Source organism: Somniosus microcephalus, chromosome 32 (genome assembly GCF_052327205.1).
Source record: "Somniosus microcephalus isolate GS21.2 chromosome 32, FLI_Smic_1.0, whole genome shotgun sequence".
NCBI lineage: Eukaryota > Metazoa > Chordata > Chondrichthyes > Squaliformes > Somniosidae > Somniosus > Somniosus microcephalus.
The window spans coordinates 26,384,326-26,402,976 of record NC_141018.1 but is presented as its reverse complement, the minus strand read 5'-3'; the positions used below and the strand labels follow the sequence as shown (position 1 = coordinate 26,402,976).

General features: G+C 44.3%; 1 protein-coding gene across 14 annotated transcripts in view; it reads right to left on the bottom strand.

Moving 5' to 3' along the window:
- Window positions 1–15,759: 15,759 nt before the first annotated feature.
- The window catches only part of LOC147097348 (protein mono-ADP-ribosyltransferase PARP6), a 121,830-nt gene continuing 118,938 nt past the window's right edge, over window positions 15,760–18,651 (bottom strand). For 11 of the 14 annotated variants that reach the window (XM_085972238.1, XM_085972241.1, XM_085972240.1 and 8 more), the window contains 2 exons: window positions 18,230–18,314; window positions 15,760–16,220 (listed from right to left, as the gene is read on the bottom strand). In XM_085972238.1, the coding sequence (XP_085828364.1) occupies window positions 16,118–16,220; window positions 18,230–18,314 (188 nt within the window). In that variant the 3' untranslated portion in view covers window positions 15,760–16,117. Of the gene's footprint in view, window positions 16,221–18,229; window positions 18,315–18,651 lie in introns of those variants that run through there. The other 3 variants (XR_015074361.1, XR_015074363.1, XR_015074362.1) reach the window with 2 other exon arrangements.

Sequence of the window (18,651 nt, the reverse complement as noted above, 5' to 3'; positions counted from 1 at the left end):
TCCCATACAGTTGTGCTGCCTTAAGACTCCTTAATTCCAGATCAAAATATAAGCACAGAATTTCAGTTGCAACGTCTCATAACATTTCTCCTGCCTTTTGCACAGTTGTCCTGCCAATGATAGTGTCTGGAACTTTGTAGATTTAATGCTGAACTATCCATGACTTGGTGGATACGGGTTGAAAAGCATTTGTTCGGCTATGAGAAGTCAGTTGCCTTTCTTTATATTGAAGCACTCCTACAATACCCAGTGCGTAATATACTCGTTGTAAAATTCCTTCAGCGTTTGTAAGTTTGGGCATGTGCAGTTGTCTTAAGGTCACTTGACGAAGGGTTTCGACCTGAAACGTTGACTCTATTTCTCTCTCCACGGATGTTGCCTGGCCTGCTGAGTTTTTCCAGTATTTCCTGTTGTTATTAAGGTCACTGTTCAATACTTTGTTTTCTGACCGCCAGATCTTTTCCAATGGCTGGAGGAAGATTGTACATGCCAGTGAAGAAGACGTCATATCTAGGGTGGGCTGGCTTTGGCCAGAAAAGACGATAGCCTCTTCTTCCATCAGGAACCTGTTGCCTCCACACGCACCTGCAGAAGTCCCTTCTTTAGGAAGCTCTCAGCATTTCAGCAGGCTGCAGCTCTCATTTACTTTACAGCCCCATCTTCAAAGTTAGGGCCGCCGTTGACAGCAAAGGAAAGTACAAGTGAATCGTACTGGCCTGATCCCATCCCTTTCCAACTTCTCAAAGCCTTTCTGTACTTTTCAACCTTGTATGGCTTCCGTCCTTATTACAGTCACCTCTCTCTGCGCTCTCTTTTTGCGATGCCTAATTACCGATTTTTAAAAAAAAAGATGTTTTCTTTGTGATCTGAAGAAAGACAGGCCTTCTTTGGAAAAGTGTTTTCTTTGAGGGGACTGGTTGATGCAGTTGTGTCAGTGCACTGCATTTTCGTTGGGACATGAGTTCATATCCAAGCCAGATTGATGGAATGAAGAGGTGTGCCAGTCATCTCCATCTGTTGGCTGTAAGATTTTAATACCAAACTCATTTAGACACAAAACTGCCCTTCATTTGGCATTCTGACCGAGATAGTGGAAAATGGAACTGTCTCACAGTGCAATAGGAAGTGTTGTTCTGAGGTTGATGGTTAAGGCAGGTTGATGCGGTTGAGGATGATGGACGTCCAATGGCCAGAAAGTCCTCACACTAAGACCAAATGCCTGAAATAGGGAAGTCTTTCATTTCCCAGCATTAACCTCCCTCACCTCGATTAGCACGAAAATGAATCCTCCCACCCCCAAAAATGAGATGAATCAGAGATCAGGTGTCACACAATGCTGAGAATATAGATTCTATATAGCTGTAGATTGAGAGAAAGTTAAAGTTAATCATTTAACATATTTTAGTAACAACACCCATAACAAAGTCCTAAATCAGAAGATAGAAATTAGGGCCACATTGGTTGAAATCGCACCGTGCAATTTTAGTAGTGAATCCGTTCAAGTAAAATTCCTCTGTTCTCAACTAAATGAAGGCTTTAACTTAATTAAAATAAAGGGTAATGTATTTGTCAGATAGTGGACAAAGACATTTGATAGGAAAGGTACTAACAGGTTCCTTACTAATGTCACGCAGTGCATTTTCAACCTATTAGAATGGTATTATGTATATGATGCAGTAAGCAATCATATTTTTTGCAATTCTTCTGTTAATATGACTCGCAGTTCCTTGACGATCATCTCCTTACTTTACATTTACATATCAAGCATTTCAATGACATTACATCCATAGCGGAGACCCCCACCCACCCCTCCCGACTATTGAAAGGAACTTCTAAATGCAAACTCCATATTGTTAGGATATTTCCCCATGAAAGCAAGAATGTGTGGAATCTGGTCCAATGCCGTCTTAATAGACAGTGTCTTGGGACATCGCAAATGCACCAGGAGTTCCAGCCCTTCCTGCAAGCTCGAATTGACGTGTTCTTGTTCTTCAAGTCAACAGCACCAACCTAAAATAGATTGCACCAAAAAGATGCCAAGCCAATGAGCACATCATGTTAGATCAGGTCTATTGAGACTCCAAGCTCATTTGACCTCGAGCTTTTCATCCCATCTCACTGGGCTTGATTGAGAAACCAAGCTGTAGGCTTAAGGTTTGAGAAGATTAAAAGAGAAGATGACATAAATCAGGTAATGATTAAGTAACATGAAATTTGGGTTTTAAAAACCTAAGCATTGTAAATTTTCAAATCGAAGCTGCCCATTTTGAATCCACAACCCAGTTTCATTTTTTAGGCCATTTTACATCAGTATATTAAATTGCATTCATTTCATATCATTGCACACCTCTTCATATCTTATTAAAATCTTACATCTGCACACATTTCCTGTCTACAAAACCTTACTTCCTGATGTCAAATTTTGTTGCACTTTTTTGTTAACCTTTCCCATTATAGATTCCGATCCCCGCTTTCGTAATGAAAACCGCCTATGTAAACTTGTCACGTTGCAATTACATCTTCTCAACAGCGGTGGTGCTGTAACGCCTCACTTTTGCACCTCCCATCTCCTCAGCCTGTTCAGCAGAAAACAACCACCCCCCCCCCCCCCCCCCCCGCCGCCTCCCCGTGCTCCAACCAACTCTTCTGCTCCCCGAATTGCCATAAACTTACATCTGCATACCCTGGTTCAATTGCCCCGACCTCTAACCCCACGTCACCTGAAGACTCCACTTGAACTTGGCTCCCCTGAGGCACAGCCACAACAGATGGACGAGTATAATCAAATAGACACAAATCATTTCACTGCACCCCCCCCACCCCCTCCTCAACCCCATACTGTGCAAAGTACAGGTTGATGCTGGCCAAGAAGGAACACGGGCTGAGAAATTCGTCTCGGGCGGTATCGGATCAGCCGCCTGTTATACGCAGTGCCTGATATACAGATCCATTGCCTGATATGCAGACAACGGAACTGACTATCAGGCGCTGTGCGTATAACGGGCGGCCAATACGATACCGCCTGTTTATGGGCCACCGCCCAAGACGAATTTCTAGCCCTTTATTTTGAAAAATCCTTTACCTTGCATCAGTCTTCTTCTGATGACTGAGGAAGACGGGCAGTCCAGTGTTGAAAGCTCACTCTGGCAAGTCGAAAAATGCCATTGTCAGAGAAACATATAGATTGCAAGCCAAATATTCGTGTGCACACAAACAGCAAAGAGTTTACTTGTATTATCATGTTGTGCCTCAAGGCGTTTGCTTTTGGTGCCATTTTGTAAATTTTTGTTGCACAAAGGAAAAGAAAGGGAATTTAATCCGTCCCGTATGGTTCAAAAGCACTGAAAATGTTCACGGCGATTAGACTGTGTGTTACAAAGTTACCTTAGAAAAGTCCCTAAGGTTGACGTTTGCCTTTTATGAGGAGTGCACCTATGAAATAATCCAACAGCAGTTCTACTGCAAAAAAATAATTCAGCTGGGCTTGTATGTGAATGACCATCTCTTCTATTCTTGGTATCTTACTGGTGATGGTAGATACCAGTGAGAAACTCCTTTAGATGCCCTGCGATTGGTTGACGTTGCACTTAAGTGCACAAAGAGAATTTCCGCAGGGACCTCCTGCCATAATTTTGGCAGAATCTCCGGAGAAACAGCATAGACGGCCGTGTTTAGCCGTTTCTCCGATGGGGTGGAAGTGAGTGGGGGGGGGTGTGGTTGGAGGGGTTCCGTTGAGCTCCCTCTGGAAAACCTTGGCAGAGATTCCAAGCCCGCGCGCTTACCAAACCTAAGGCCAGAAGTGGTGGAAGCATCTTCTATACTTTCCACTGTTGGCGTGTCACAATGGGGGTTTGGTGAAAAGTTTGACTGCTTTTCTGGCATTATAAAGGAAAAGGCCTTACTATTTTTTTTTTTTAAACCCTTTTGAAACTTTTAAAGAGAGTGAAAAGAATGTTCGATACAATTATCGTTTCCATAGATGAGGCCATTTCTAATTCACATCTCTGTTGCTCCTGAGTAATCCAAACACTCTTTGAAATGAATATTGGATTTCCGGGCAAGCTATCAGTCTCCTCTATTTATACTGCAAGTGGACAGCACCTGCTGTGTCATCGATTTAAGCCAACACCTGTTTTTTTTTTACGTGAAATATTTCGCTATCCCATTGTGACATTGCAATAACCCTGGCCTTGCTGAGAATCATTCGCCCCCTTCCTGACATTACGAGCAATGTTCTCCCTAAGCTGCGTGGGCCGCGCTCCGATCGGACGGTCCCGTGCAGGCCGCGCGCCAGCCGTTCCGCTGGAAAAGCTACCGCGCGCAGCAAATCTAAAAAGGGACCGCGCACCGAAAATTGAAATGATGTTGATTACGAGCTGACGTAAATGACCGGCAGGAAAAGAACCAGCCGGTCCGTCGTGCCTGTCCCACACTCATGATGGCCGGAGCCTTGTGACCAGAGACCTCCTACACACCCTCCCCCTCCAATGCCCAAATTCTCAGACTGCCATGGTTGGGATTTTAGCTCATGTTCCCTGGATTACTAGTCCAGTAATATAACCACTACACACCCTAGATAATATAATATGCCAAACGCACTAACCCGAATATGACTGGATTGACCATATCATCAATAGAAGCTTCTCTGATTTAACGGTAAGAAATAGATACTGCATTGCCTGAGAAACAAGTGATTTACATTGTGGGACCTTATTTTAGTCATTTTCTACTGTGAAGAGAGGCGTTAAAACAGCAGTAACATGTAAAAAAAAAGTCAGCAGTTAACAAAGAGGAATAACATATCGTACATTACCACAGATATTGTAAATGCCTTTGCTTCTGCTCTGCATAGACTTTACATTCGTGAAAGTCAGCCAGGATAAAGACGATCACACTTGCATTAAGCCAGAAGAATAATGCATAACCGATAAGAGCTTTTAATTAACAAATTCCTCTAATTACAGGTACTGCAAACTAGCTACTGAGATCTTGCTGCACTTGTATATATACTATAGCATATTTTTCTTTCTTTATCAATGGTTTTCTTTATAATTCACAGAAAAAGAATTTAAGATTTTCAGTGTTTTACCATGAGGAATAATATTAAATGAAATTTTAAAAAAAATCAGGCCACAGCGGATATTTGTATGGTCTGTCTATTTAAGATCCAATATTTAAATAATTTATTATTTGCTATTTATGATCAGGTTTAAGGTATTCTGGGTGTAATTTGTAACCATTGTTGCTTCCTGACTTTTAATAATTTAATTGTCTCAACTGCTCTTATTTATTTTTGGGGGGGCGATTTTCTCCCCCCCTCCACCCCCTTTTCTTTCCTGCCAGAGATGTAATTTAAATTAGAGGTTGTATACACAAGCAGGACATGCCCTGTAATTCTGACAATTTAATGTAGTGTAAAAATGCAGTAGTTCTGTAGTTAATGCTATTCTGCTACGACTGAAATAAAGCACGGTCCAGTAGAAAGCTTCAATACTGTCTCTTGTTTTATTATTTGAAGATGTTCTAAAAGTTCTTGGTTCCCCATTTTTATACTCATTGGTAATAGTGTCAGCTGTGGCTCAGTGGATAGCACACTCACCTCTGGGTTATGAAAGTTATGGGCTCAAGTCCCACTCCAGTGACTTGAGCTCGTAAAAAATCTAGGCTGACACTCCCAGTGCGGTGCTGAGGGAGTGCCGCACTGTCGGAGGTGCCGTCTTTCGGATGAGACGTTAAACTGAGACCACGTCTGCTCTCTCAGGTGGACGTAAAAGATCCCAAGGCACTATTTTGAAGAAGAGCAGCGGAGTTAGCCCTGGTGTCCTGGGCCAATATTTATCCCCCAACCAACATCATTAAAACAGGTTATCTGGTCATTATCTCATTGCTGTTTGTGGGAGCTTGCTGTGTGCAAATTGGTTGCCGTGTTTCCTACATTACAACAGTGACTCCACTTCAAAAAAAAGTACTTCATTAGCTGTAAAGCGCTTTGGGACATCCAGTGGTCGTGAAAGCCGCTATATAAATGCAAGTCTTTCTTTTTTCTTTAACACTGAAGTTTATGATATTCTCCACAAGGTTCATTCTTCGGCAGCACCTCCCAAACCCGCAACCTCTTCCACCTAGAAGGACAAGGGCAGCAGGCGCAGGGGAACACCAGCACCTCCAAGTTCCCCTCCAAGTCACACACCATCCTGACTTGGAAGTATATCGGCCATTCCTTCATCGTCGCTGGGTCAAAATCCTGGAACTCCCTAACAGCGCCGTGGGAGCACCTTCACCACACGGACTGCAGCGGTTCAAGAAGGCGGCTCACCACCACCTTCTCAAGGGCAATTAGGGATGGGCAATAAATGCTGGCCTTGCCAGCGACACCCAAATTAAATTGAATTTAAAAAATCGATTTGTTACTGTTTAGTTCAGTGCTGCAAGATCTATCCTCACGGTGCACCGCCTTCCCACCGCCAATTGTAAAGCGAATAGAGTCTTCATTACCAATCGGGCGATTCTTGACTGTCAGTCAAACAGCCTTTATTCCCATTATTTTTTAGAACTAATAAACAAAAGTGTTCAAAGAAAGTTATTAAAAAAACACTTTTTTAATGTCCCTATGATTTTCCTCCCGGGCTGCTCGTCGTAGTGTCCCGGAGATGAATCTTCAATTCCTGCAGACTCCAGGGCAATCCTGGAGAGTTGACAACCCATTTCTCGGCAAAATGTTAGTAATTAATATCAACAAACAGGAAAAGTTGCCTTGGTGATAGAAGAGGATTCCTTGTATCTCGTCTCAGGTACCGGGAGCAGCCTTATAAACAGTCTCCATCTCCTGTTCAAATTGCGTATGTCTCCTGTGCTAAAGGTATGCAACTACTAATGGGTATCTGTATAAATACCTATCAATGTAAGTTCTATGTGGGTCAGAGCTCCATCTATCATCCTGAGGTTATATGTGATCATGGGGTTGACTTAACAGTGGCAGCTGTGGCTCAGTAAATAGCACTCTTTTGCCGTTAAGTCAGAAGGTTGTGGGTTCAAGTCCCACTCCAGAGACTTGAGCACGAAAATCTAAGCTGACACTCCCAGTGCAGTGCTGAGGGAGTGCTGCACTGTCAGAGGTGCCGTCTTTCAGATGAGACGTTAAACTGCGGCCCCGTCTGCTCTCTCAGGTGGACGTAAAAGATCCCCCGGCACTATTTCGAAAAAGAGCCGGGGAGTTCTTTTGCCAATATTTATCCCTCAATCAACATCACTATAAACAGATTACCTGGTCATTATGAGATTGCTGTTTGTGCCAGCTTGCTGTGCGCAAATTGGCTGCCACATTTCCTACGTTATCGAACCTCATTGAAACATATAAAATTCTTAAGGGGCTTGACAGGGTGGATGCAGGGAGGATGGTTCCCCTAGCTGGGGAGTCTAGAACCAGGGGTCACAGTCCCAGAATAAGGGGTCGGCCATTTAGGACTGAGATGAGAAATTTCTTCACTCAGAGGGTGGTGAATCTTTGGAATTCTCTACCCCAGAGAGCTGTGGAGGCTCAGTCGTTGAGTATATTCAAGTCAGAGATCGTTAGATTTTTGGATACTAAGGGAATCAAGGGATATGGGGATAGCGCGGGAAGGTGGAGTTGAGGTAAAAGGTCAGCCATGATCTTGTTAAATGGCGGAGCAGGCTCGAAGGGCCGAATGGCCTACTCCTGCTCCTATTTATTATGTTCTTATGTTCATTTCCCTAAATTGCTTACCTTGAAAGTTTATTGTTGAGAATTAGTTGGCCGCGTGTCTCATGAACTCCTTAACTCGCTGCTTTTATAAATAGGATTCATTTTGGAGGGCTTTATTACAAGATGACAGAAAAATTAATATTTTGTTCTCTACTTAGTACATTAAATTAAAATGTTCAGTGGGGGAAGGGGGTTTGACACTGGGCACCAATCCCTTTAAGTAAGCTTTTTGGCGGAACCTAATTGTGACTTCCCTTCCCACAGTTCAGAAGATTGTCTCGAGTTCTCTTTGCGCCAGTGCTCACATCCATCGCCCTCCATTGCTGCTTTATTTAGTGAGAAGCCTATGCCTAAACATTCCGCACTGTGTGTACCTTCAGCCACGCAAAATGTTGCTTTATCATGGAATGACACAGCACAGAAGGAGGCCATTTGGCCCATCGTGCCTGTGCCAGCTCTTTGGTAGAGCTATCCAAACTAGTCCCACTCCCCTGCTCATTCCCTATATCCCTGTCAATTTTTTCCCTTCAGGTATTTATCCAATTCTGTTATTAATTTCATTGAAGAAGTGCATCCCAGGATTCATATATTCCACGACTGAGTGGCGTTGGATGTATAAGTTCTGTCAGAAGTTCCAATGGAAGGGCATAGGAGTACAGGAGCAAGGATGTCTTACTACAGTTGTACAGGGCCTTGGTGAGACAACTCCTGGAGCACTGTGTGCAGTTTTGTTCTCCTTCCCTAAGAAAGGATATACTTGCCATAGAGGGAGTGCAGCGAAGGCTCACCAGACTGATTCCTGGGATGGCAGGACTGTCCTATGAGGAGAGATTGGTTCGACTAGGCCTATATTCACTAGAGTTTAGAAGAATGAGAGGGGATCACATTGAAACGTATAAAATTCTGACAGGGCTAGACAGACTGGATGCAGGGAGGATGTTTCCCCTGGCTGGGGAGGTCTAGAACGAGGGGTCACAGTCTCAGGATATGGGGTAGGACATTTAGGACTGAGATGAGGAGAAATTTCTTCACTCAGAGGGTGGTGAACCTGTGGAATTCTCTACCACAGAAGGCTGTGGAGGCCAAGTCACTGAATATATTTAAGAAGGAGATACTGTAGATAGATTTCTAGACACAAAAGGCTTCAAGGGGTATGGGGAGAGAGCGGGAATATGGTATTGAGATAGAGGATCAGCCATGATCATATTGAATGGCGGAGCAGGGCCGAATGGCCTACTCCTGCTCCTATTTTTCTATGCTTCTATAGTCAGCGAAGATGTCATCCACCACTGATGGAGAGAAGCTTCAGTCGGATCACAGGACATCCTCCCCCATAGCTTCCACTGAACTGAAGAAACAAAGGAGACCCATACAGAGCTCATATCCTTAATCAATGGTGTCTTTGCAGAGAACCCCGTTGCACTGTTGCATTATGGCAAAATTTTAAACAGATAGCATGAAACCCTACACATCATCCAACTATGAATTTTAGAGTAATTTCTGAAGAGCACCTCTCCCCTTCCTTTAATATCATTCTGTCCTAACTATCTATGACTTATGGTATACAGTATTTTGGTGTTTGGTGAAAGAAATGGAAAAGTTCACCCTGGTGCCAGTTTGGAGGCTCTCTTATGTATTAAAGTATATTTTTGGTACAGAATACGGGCAAGTTTATCCTGCAGCGACACATTTGATCGAGTTGCTAATCTGAGCTGGAAAAAGTATCAAAGCCCCCCTCTCTCTGTAAGTGGATACAGCAGATAATTGTACTTCACTAATAACCTGGAGGTTGTGGATTTAAATCCTGCCATGGCAATTTGTGAAATCGAATTCAATAAATCTGGTCATCTGTGGGCTAGCAGCTGGTGAAATTTCCAAGAAATCTCCCGGATTGTTGTAAAAAAAACCCAACAAAGATCTTTGAGAGAATGGAACTTACCTGATCTGACCTACAGGTGAGTTTAGTCCACTCAAATTGGTGTGACTCTTATTGCCCCTTGAAGTGGCCAAGAAAGCCATTCACAGTTGTAAAACAAACAGTCGCTAAGATGGCCCACCACTGCCTTCTCAGAGCAGGACAGAGAAAATGGGCCATTAATGTGACCTTGTCGGTATTAGCTATATCCTGAGAACTAATTAAGTAACCTTGCCATTGTAGTGTATGTACTTTGCAGAAGGAACTATATTCTGCAGCCCCTGTATACTGCAGTACCAGTAGTGACCACCCCTGTATATAAGCCTGTGTAGTAACTTTGCATAGTTAGTTCCAGTTTGTCTCCACTCAGTAAAGACCTGTTGTAACCCACTCCTGCAGTCCGTGTCTCAATTACACACGGACATAATACTGGCGACGAGGATGGGATGGCCAGCACATGGCGAACCACTGTTGCCAGCACTCTCACCGAGAAGAGAACAGCTGTCAGTGTGCCGAGGAACCTTGATGTGTGGATCCAGGGTAGTAATTCCACCCAAATTGAAGGATAGAGTGCTCAATGAGCTTCATGAGGGTCATCTGGGAGGGGTAAAAATGAAGAACTTAGCCAGAGCGTTTGTGTGGTGGCCGGGAATCGATAGAGAAATCGAAGAGATGACCAAGAGCTGTACAGGATGCCAGAAGGTCCAAAACGCCCCACCACAAGCCCCTCTACATCCATGGGAGTGGCCCTCATCTCCATGGCAAAGGGTGCACATTGATTTTGCTGGTCCATTTATGGACTCGATGTTTTTAATTGCGGTGGATGCACATTCAAAGTGGCCAGAGGTAATAAAAATGTCCTCAACCACCACAGAAAAAACTATCACAGTCTTACGAACCATATTCGCCAGAAATGGGCTGCCTGAACAGATTTGCTCCGACAATGGACCACAGTTTGTGTCTGAAGAGTTCCAGATGTTCTTAAAGAACAATGGTGTTAAGCATTACACATCCGCCCCATATCATCCAGCCACCAATGGATTGGCTGAGAGGTTCGTTCAAACATTCAAGAAGGCTATCAAGGCAATGTGTAATGAAGACATACCCCTACAACACAAGGTGGATAACTTCTTGTTTGCCTACCGGAATGCGACACATGCGGTTACCAACCAAACTCCAGCTATGATGTTCTTCAATCGAAGACTACGATGCCGCTTGGATTTGGTTAAGCCAAACATCAGAAGAGATGTGGAGAACAGGCAGTTTCAGAATATGAATGAAAGGCCGACCAGGAGTTTTAAGATAGGTCAACCAGTTTTGGCCCGGGACTACCGCACAGAGAAATGGCAGCCAGGAACGATCTGTACACGGCAAGGACCTCTAATGTATACCATGGACGTTGGAGAGAGCATTGTAAGACACCATGCTGACCAGATTCTAGAGTCACTGGAAAACGTCAATTCCACACCACGATCCGATACACCTGGTGATGAAACCAAAGTACCAATTGCATCTACCTCAGAATCGGGAATATTGGAAGCAGACGAACCCAACAACGATGTTGATTCCGAATCAACTCTGCCAGAAGAACCTGAAACCCCAAAGAGGCGTTATCCAGACAGAATCAGGAAGCCTCCTCAAAGACTGAACTTATAATTGCTTAACTTCAGCTAATGTATATGACAACTGTAATTGTAAATATGTTATTTAATTATTAATCGAATGTTATGTACTGTTTAGCTAAAAGGGGAGGAATTGTAGTGTATGTACTTTGCAGAAGGAACTATATTCTGCAGCCCCTGTATACTGCAGTACCAGTAGTGACCACCCCTGTATATAAGCCTGTGTAGTAACTTTGCATAGTTAGTTCCAGTTTGTCTCCACTCAATAAAGACCTGTTGTAAGCCACTCCTGCAGTCCGTGTCTCAATTACACACGGACATAATAGCCGTGTGTCAAAATTCACCAAAAGTTAAAGTTTTGGTAACAAATCGTGGTTATGTTATTCGACGAGTAATCCAGAGGCCGTGATCCAGAGACACAAGTTCAAACCCCACCCCGGCAGCTGGGGAATTTAAATTCAGTGAATTAAATAAATCTGGAATTAATTAAATAAATCTGAAAAAGCTAGTATCAGTAACGGTGACCATGAAACTACCGGATTGTCGTAAAAACACACCTAGTTCACTAATGTCCTTTAGGGAAGGAAACCTGCCGTCTTCACTCAGTCTGGCCTATATGTGACTCCAGACCCACAGTAATGTGGTTGACTCTTAAACTGCTCTCTGAAATGGCCACTAGCAAGCCACCCGGTTGTATTCAAGATGGCGGCCCGCCACCACCTTCTCAAGGACATTTAGGGATGGGCAATAAATGCTGGCCTTGCCAGCGACGCCCACATCCCGTTAATGAATATTAAAAAATCTCCAGCATGGGGTCATCAAGGAACACCAACACATAGCGCATTTATAAGGGACAGATGCATCAGCCAACATCATATCAGGTCAGATCATGAACCAACCTGGACAGCTGAATTACTTTCAAAATGTTATCTGCTTCCTGCCTGTCCATCACACTCTTCCAGCTACAACTGATACCAGCCCACGAAACGTTTGATATAAAGTCCAAAATGACATCACACACGCAAACAAGAGTGAGGGAAAACAACCTCCCTGCAGAAAATGGAAAGGCTCATCACTTTGGAATAAATTGAAAATCAATGGTAAAACCATTTAGACTGAAATTTAAAAACCAAGGAGACTTGTTTGAGTATAGGATTTTTTAAAATTAATCCTTTATAAAGCTACAGTTAGAACTAAATTCCACATTCTGGAAATTGTTACCAAATAAAGTTGGTACCAAAATATATCTATCGGCTTGAGTGATTGGGCACAATGAGAAGTGGGAGGGGCTAATCAAGAGGAGATAGACCAGGCTTAGAGGGATATTGTCCTAATATTGTAGTCAAAGGTAAAAGGTCATAGGTCATGTTGATGGTATGACCTGAAAGTCAATCTGGATTTCTAACCATGATACTTCAAAGCCAGACTTTAATGCTAAGCTCCAAGTATAAAGGCTGCTCTATTGAAGTACCACAGTAACAGTCATTGAATCTGATCTTGGAACAGTTTCTTGAACTCTCTGCATTATTTTCTTTAATTGTGTAGCCTGGGTAAAGGTCCATAATGGAGAGCACAAACTGAACTGGGAAGAGTAGGAGAGATTTGAGGTAAATCAAGAAATAGTGGTTAAGTAATGCCCAATATTGGGGTTTAAAACCCGCAGATTGTAGAGCGGAGGGAAAACCAAGGGAGGCGAGAGGTTCCAGAGTTTTGAATTGAGAAGGAGTTAAGAGTAGGAAACAGCGTAACGTGACAAATCTACATTTTAACAGAGGGAGTATGCAACGAGGGTTGAGCCTGCAACTGTCAAACTATTCCACATGGAGTTTCCGCCTTGCAAAACAATTGGGCCCGTTTAACCAAATATCTGAAACTCAGTTTAGCTGGAGTGGATTACCTGAAACTCAGTTTAGCTGGAGTGGATTATCTGAAACTCAGTTTGAGATTCCAAAAGTTACAAGATTCAAGTTGAATGGCGATGTGAGCTGTGTTCACTTCAGTGGAGTTAGAATCATATGGGCAATAAAAGAATGATAGGATCAATAGGAAAACAACCTAGGACAGGATGGCCAATAATTATTGCATATTATGTTTGGCCATCTCTATTTAGAAAGAAAGACTTCCATTTATAAAGCGCTTTTCACTACCTCAGGACGTCCCAAAGGGGGAGAAATTGGGTGGAGCCGCAAACGGGGCGCCAAGCTCGCCTGGGCGCCGGAATTAGCGCAGCGATCGGAGCAGTTGCGACCGCCGGAAATTCAGCTTGAACGCCCCAAGAGGGACACGGGGCGAGGCTTGAGGCGCTCCGCGTCCCTCTTAGGGCGCTGAAACTGAATATCGCAGCGCAACGTGCCGCAGCGCCACACGCTGCGGCACGGCGCGCTGCGGTACTGCAGGCCTTCCTCCCATTCTTAAGGGGGAGGGGCCTGCACCAGCGCGATCAGAGATCGCGAGTGCCGGCGCCGAGGGGAAGTGCCGGGCTCTCAGAAAACAGCCGGCACTGCCGCGGGGGGAGATCAGGAGGCCGGGGACGGAGGTGCTGGCAGGCGGCCGCTGAAAAAAACGGCCGCCCCGCACCTCCACCTTAATTTGCGCCACTGCCGCCACAGGTAGGCCCCGTGAACCGGGCGCAATTTGCGAATGGCGCTACAGAGGCGGGCGCTACCGAATATTGAGATCGGGGCAGTAGCGGGGCGCTGCGCACACCGATGATGTCATCGGTGGCGGCGCAGCGCAACAGGCTAACGCCGCCATTAGTGCCCCAGTTAAATATCGCGGGAGGCGTGGCCAGTGGCGCTAAAGCCACTGAGTGCCCTCTTTAGGCGCTAACTGGTGGCGCAGCCCACCGAATTTCTAGGCCAAAGTGTTTTACAACCAATTAAGTAATTTTTTGGAGCGTAGTAATTTTAATGTAATGTAGAAACGCGGTAGCCAAAACAGCAAAGTCACAAACAGCATTGTGATAATGACCAGATAATCTATTTTAGGGATACATTTAGGGATTCAGGGATACATATTGGCCAGGACACCGAAATATTGTCATGGGTTCTTTCACGTCCACCTGAGAGAGCAGACGGGGCCTCGGTTTAACGTCTCACCCGAAAGACGGCACCTCCGACAGTGCAGCACTCCCTCAGTACCGCACTGGGATTGTCAGCCTAGATTTTGTGCTCAAGTCTCTGGAGCGGGAGTTGAATCCATGACCTTCTGACTCGTAGCCACAGTTGACACATTTACAGCTAACATTATGCAAATAGTTGAAGTTATTGAGGCTAGCTGACATCAAAATGCAGTAGGTGATCAACACCGACTAGTTGCTAACTTAAGAAAACACAAGGGACATCTACATAAAAGGAAGCACTGATTATTTTTCAAGACAACTGCTAATGCAGACTGTTGTCCTTCTAAATAATTGCCAAGAAAGAAGTGACAAGGGTCCTCAACCTCAGCTATTCACAATCTATATCAATGATTTGGATGAGGGGACTAAATGTAACATTTCCAAATTTGCTGATGATACAAAGCTAGATGGCAGTGTCAGTTGCGAAGAGGATGTGAAGAGGCTTCAAGGGGATCTCGACAGGCTCAGTGAGTGGGCGAGAACATGGCAGATGGAATATAATGTGGATAAATGTGAAGTTATCCACTTTGGTAGAAAAAACAGAAAGGCAGAGTATTTCCTAAATGGTGAAAGACTGGGGAATGCAGATGCTCAAAGGGACCTGGGTGTCCTTGTACATGAGTCACTGAAAGTGAATGTGCAGGTGCAGCAAGCCATTAGGAAGGCAACTGGTATGCTGGCCTTCATTACAAGATGATTTGAGTACAGGAGTAAAGAAGTCCTACTCCAATTATATAGGGCCTTGGTGAGACCACACCTGGAGTACTGTGTACAATTTTGGTCTCCTTACCTAAGGAAGGATATACTTGCCATAGAGGGAGTGCAACGAAGGTTCACGAGATTGAGTCCTGGGATAACGGGACTGTCGTATGGGAAGAGATTGAGTAAACTAGGCCTGTATTCTCTTGAATTCAGAAGAATGAGAGGGGATCTCATTGAAGCATTCAAAATGACTACAGGGCTTGATAGGATGGATGCTGGGGGAATGTTTCCCTTGGCTGGGGAGTCTAGAACCAGGGGCCACAGCCTCAAGATAAAGGGTAGGACATTCAGGACTGAGATGGAGAAGAAATTTCTTCACACAGAGGGTGGTGAATCTTTGGAATTCTCTACCCCAGAGGGCTGTGGAGGCTCAGTCATTGGGTATATTCAAAACAGAAGTTGATAGATTTCTGACTAGTAAGGGCATCAAGGGATATGGCGATAGAACTGGTGAATGGAGTTGAGGCAGAAGATCAGCCATGATCTCATTGAATGGCGGAGCAGGCTCGAAGGGCCGAATGGCCTACTCCTGCTCCTATTTCTTATGTTCTTATGTTCAACGTTGTTTTTTAAATATAACTAAAGCAAGTAAATATATTATCACATATCCAGTCAAAATTGTGCAAAATATTTATTTTTTCATACACATAATTTAATGAAACTGATGACATTTTCTTGTCAAACATACACAATACAGTCATACAAAAAAGCACATTCTATATATATATAGATATATATATATTTTTTATATATATATATATATTAGAACACCATTACAGCACTGATGCATCATGAGGGACAAACTGACTAAGTCTGACTTCTCTCTCTTATCCTGGCTTTAAAAATGCTTTTCTGCTGAAAATATTTATAAAGAATCCTTGCAAAAGCCAGGATAGGAAGATTGGGAATGATTGTGGCAGGTCTCAAGTCTGTGGGGAATCCTTTGGAATTTGTCTTCAGCATCCCGCTGGGACTCAGCTCGTGTAAGCCTGAGTTCCAATCACACGCATAATTTCCTTCTGGATTTTGGGGTCCTGAGTATTGATGTTGGCATCTCCAACTTGCCCATCTTCATACCTGTAAAGGACAATGTCATGAGCTTCAGAACTGTTGTCTAGAAATGTGACGTTCATTCTGAGAGCCTACTTATGCTTGAAGAAATGTTGGAAAGCACGAACACTGTATTGCAGTAGAACAACCTAAGGAAACATTATAGAGTAGATTATAGTGTTTAAAGACCAGGACCTCAAACCCAGCACCAAGCTCATGGTCTACAGAGCAGTAGTGATACCCGCCCTCTTGTATGCCTCAGAGACACGGACCATGTACAGCAGGCACCTCAAAGCACTGGAGAGGTACCACCAACGCTGCCTCTGCAAGATCCTGCAAATCCATTGGCAGGATAGACGCACCAACGTCAGTGTTCTCGCTCAGGCCAACATCCCCAGCATCGAAGCTTTGACCACGCTCGATCAGCTCCGATGAATGAGTCACATCGTCCGCATGCCCGGTACGAGACTCCCAAAACAAGCGTTCTACTCGGAGCTCCGACACGGCAAGAGAGCCCCAGGTGGGCAGAGGAAACGCTTCAAGGACACCCTCAAAGCCTCCTTGAAAAAGTGCTACATCCCCACCGACACCTGGGAATCCCTGGCCCAAGACCGCACAAAGTGGAGGAGAAGCGTCCGGGAAGGCACCGAACACCTCGAGTCTCTTTGCCAGGAGCAAGTGGAAGCCAAGCGCAAGGAGCGCACATCAACCCAAGCACCCCACCCACCCGCCCCTTCAACCACCGTCTGCCCCACCTTTGACAGAGAGTGTAGGTCCCGCATTGGACTCATTAGTCACCTGAGAACTCATTTTTAATGTGGAAGCAAGTCATCCTCGGTTCCGAGGGACCGCCTAAGAAGAAGAAGATTATAGAGTAGAAATTACCATTGGCGATGTTATTGCACAAATACTTGAGGTACTTCTTATCTGTACTCTCCTAACAGAGGTGTTAACCCATTAATTTTAAACTGGACTGATACTGAATCTCGTGCCTATTGACTTCTCCATTAGTGAATGGGATTTCTCTGGAACATTTTTTCTATTAGATTGTGGGCAACACTGGCAAGCTATTTAAGAACCAACCATCCGGTGTGGGACAAGAGTTGCAGGTAGGCCAGACCAGGTAATGGGTGACAGGTCCCTTCTGTGAAGGACCTTTGTGAGCCAGTTGGGTTTTTACAACAAACTGGCAACTTTCATCGTCCTTTTATCTGATGCCAGCCCACAAATTACTGGACAACTTGAATTCATTTCACGACTTGCAATTTTTAAATTAAAAATTCATTCATGGGATGTGGGTGTCGCTGGCAAGGCCAGCATTTATTGCTCATCCTTAATTGCCCTTGAGAAGATGGTGGTGGTGAGCCGCCTTCTTGAACCGCTGCAGTTCGTGTGGTGAAGGTACTCCCACAGTGCGGTTAGGGAGGGAGTTCCAGGATTTTGACCCAGCGACGAATTTGAACTCGCAACCTTAAGATTGCTAGTGCAGAACTGTAGTGACTAGGCTATGTGGACCTGTCAAAGCTACGGCATCAGAATAGTTTCAGATGGAAGTGAAGACCCACTGCTTAAATGTGATATCACATCAGCAAACATGTGGTGACATGAATCAGTCATTCATGAAAGAAAAACTTATGAAATAATACTAAGCGGCCTACGGGTGGCGCTGTCCAGGGAGAGTATAAATACTCGGGCACGGGCCCAGCTTGCGCAGGACATTCTTAACAGGAACTAGTGAAGGACACAACTGGACCTCCATGTTGTAAAACAGTTGATTAAAGTTTTGTTTAACGCTTAGACCAAGTGCCTAGTAGTTTTCTTCTGTCATGTGGTATGCTGTATTCATCCCCATCAGCCTGGTCCACACTGAAACCCAGGCCTAACAGGTGAAAGGGCAATGAGCCAATTGACGACATTCCTAGTCCCTAGCAGAAATCCTGATTTACATATAGTCCTGAAACCAGACCAATTTATCGTGGCAAACTCAGGGTGATGATCAGGATCGGGCTCAGCCTCACGCCGTTCATGATACTCACACAAAAAAGAAACGAGTGCAGACATGATCGGAGACAGGACAGACCCAGATGTTTCCATGTTTCTGGAGATCTTTTGAAGTTATAACTGAGAGAAAGAAAGACAGAAGATGACAAAGAGACTGGTTAAAAAGTAACATCGTTTTCAGTCTCATTAACAATTTGTTTCGTCACTCGCTCTTTGATGATCTTGGCTAAGGTCATGCAAATTTCAAGATAGTTCACGCCGCTGAGAAGCGACTAATTTTAACCAGTTTTGTTCTTAATGATTAATATTGTTAGTTAATTCGCGGAGGTTGACATAAATGACATAAGTGCTTTATTCCAGAGGTTTTTAAACTGTGTGGGGCCCCCACTGCAAAGATGACACACGTCCATGAATTTCCTATGTACTCCTGGATACCCAAAGTCATTAAACTGATGGT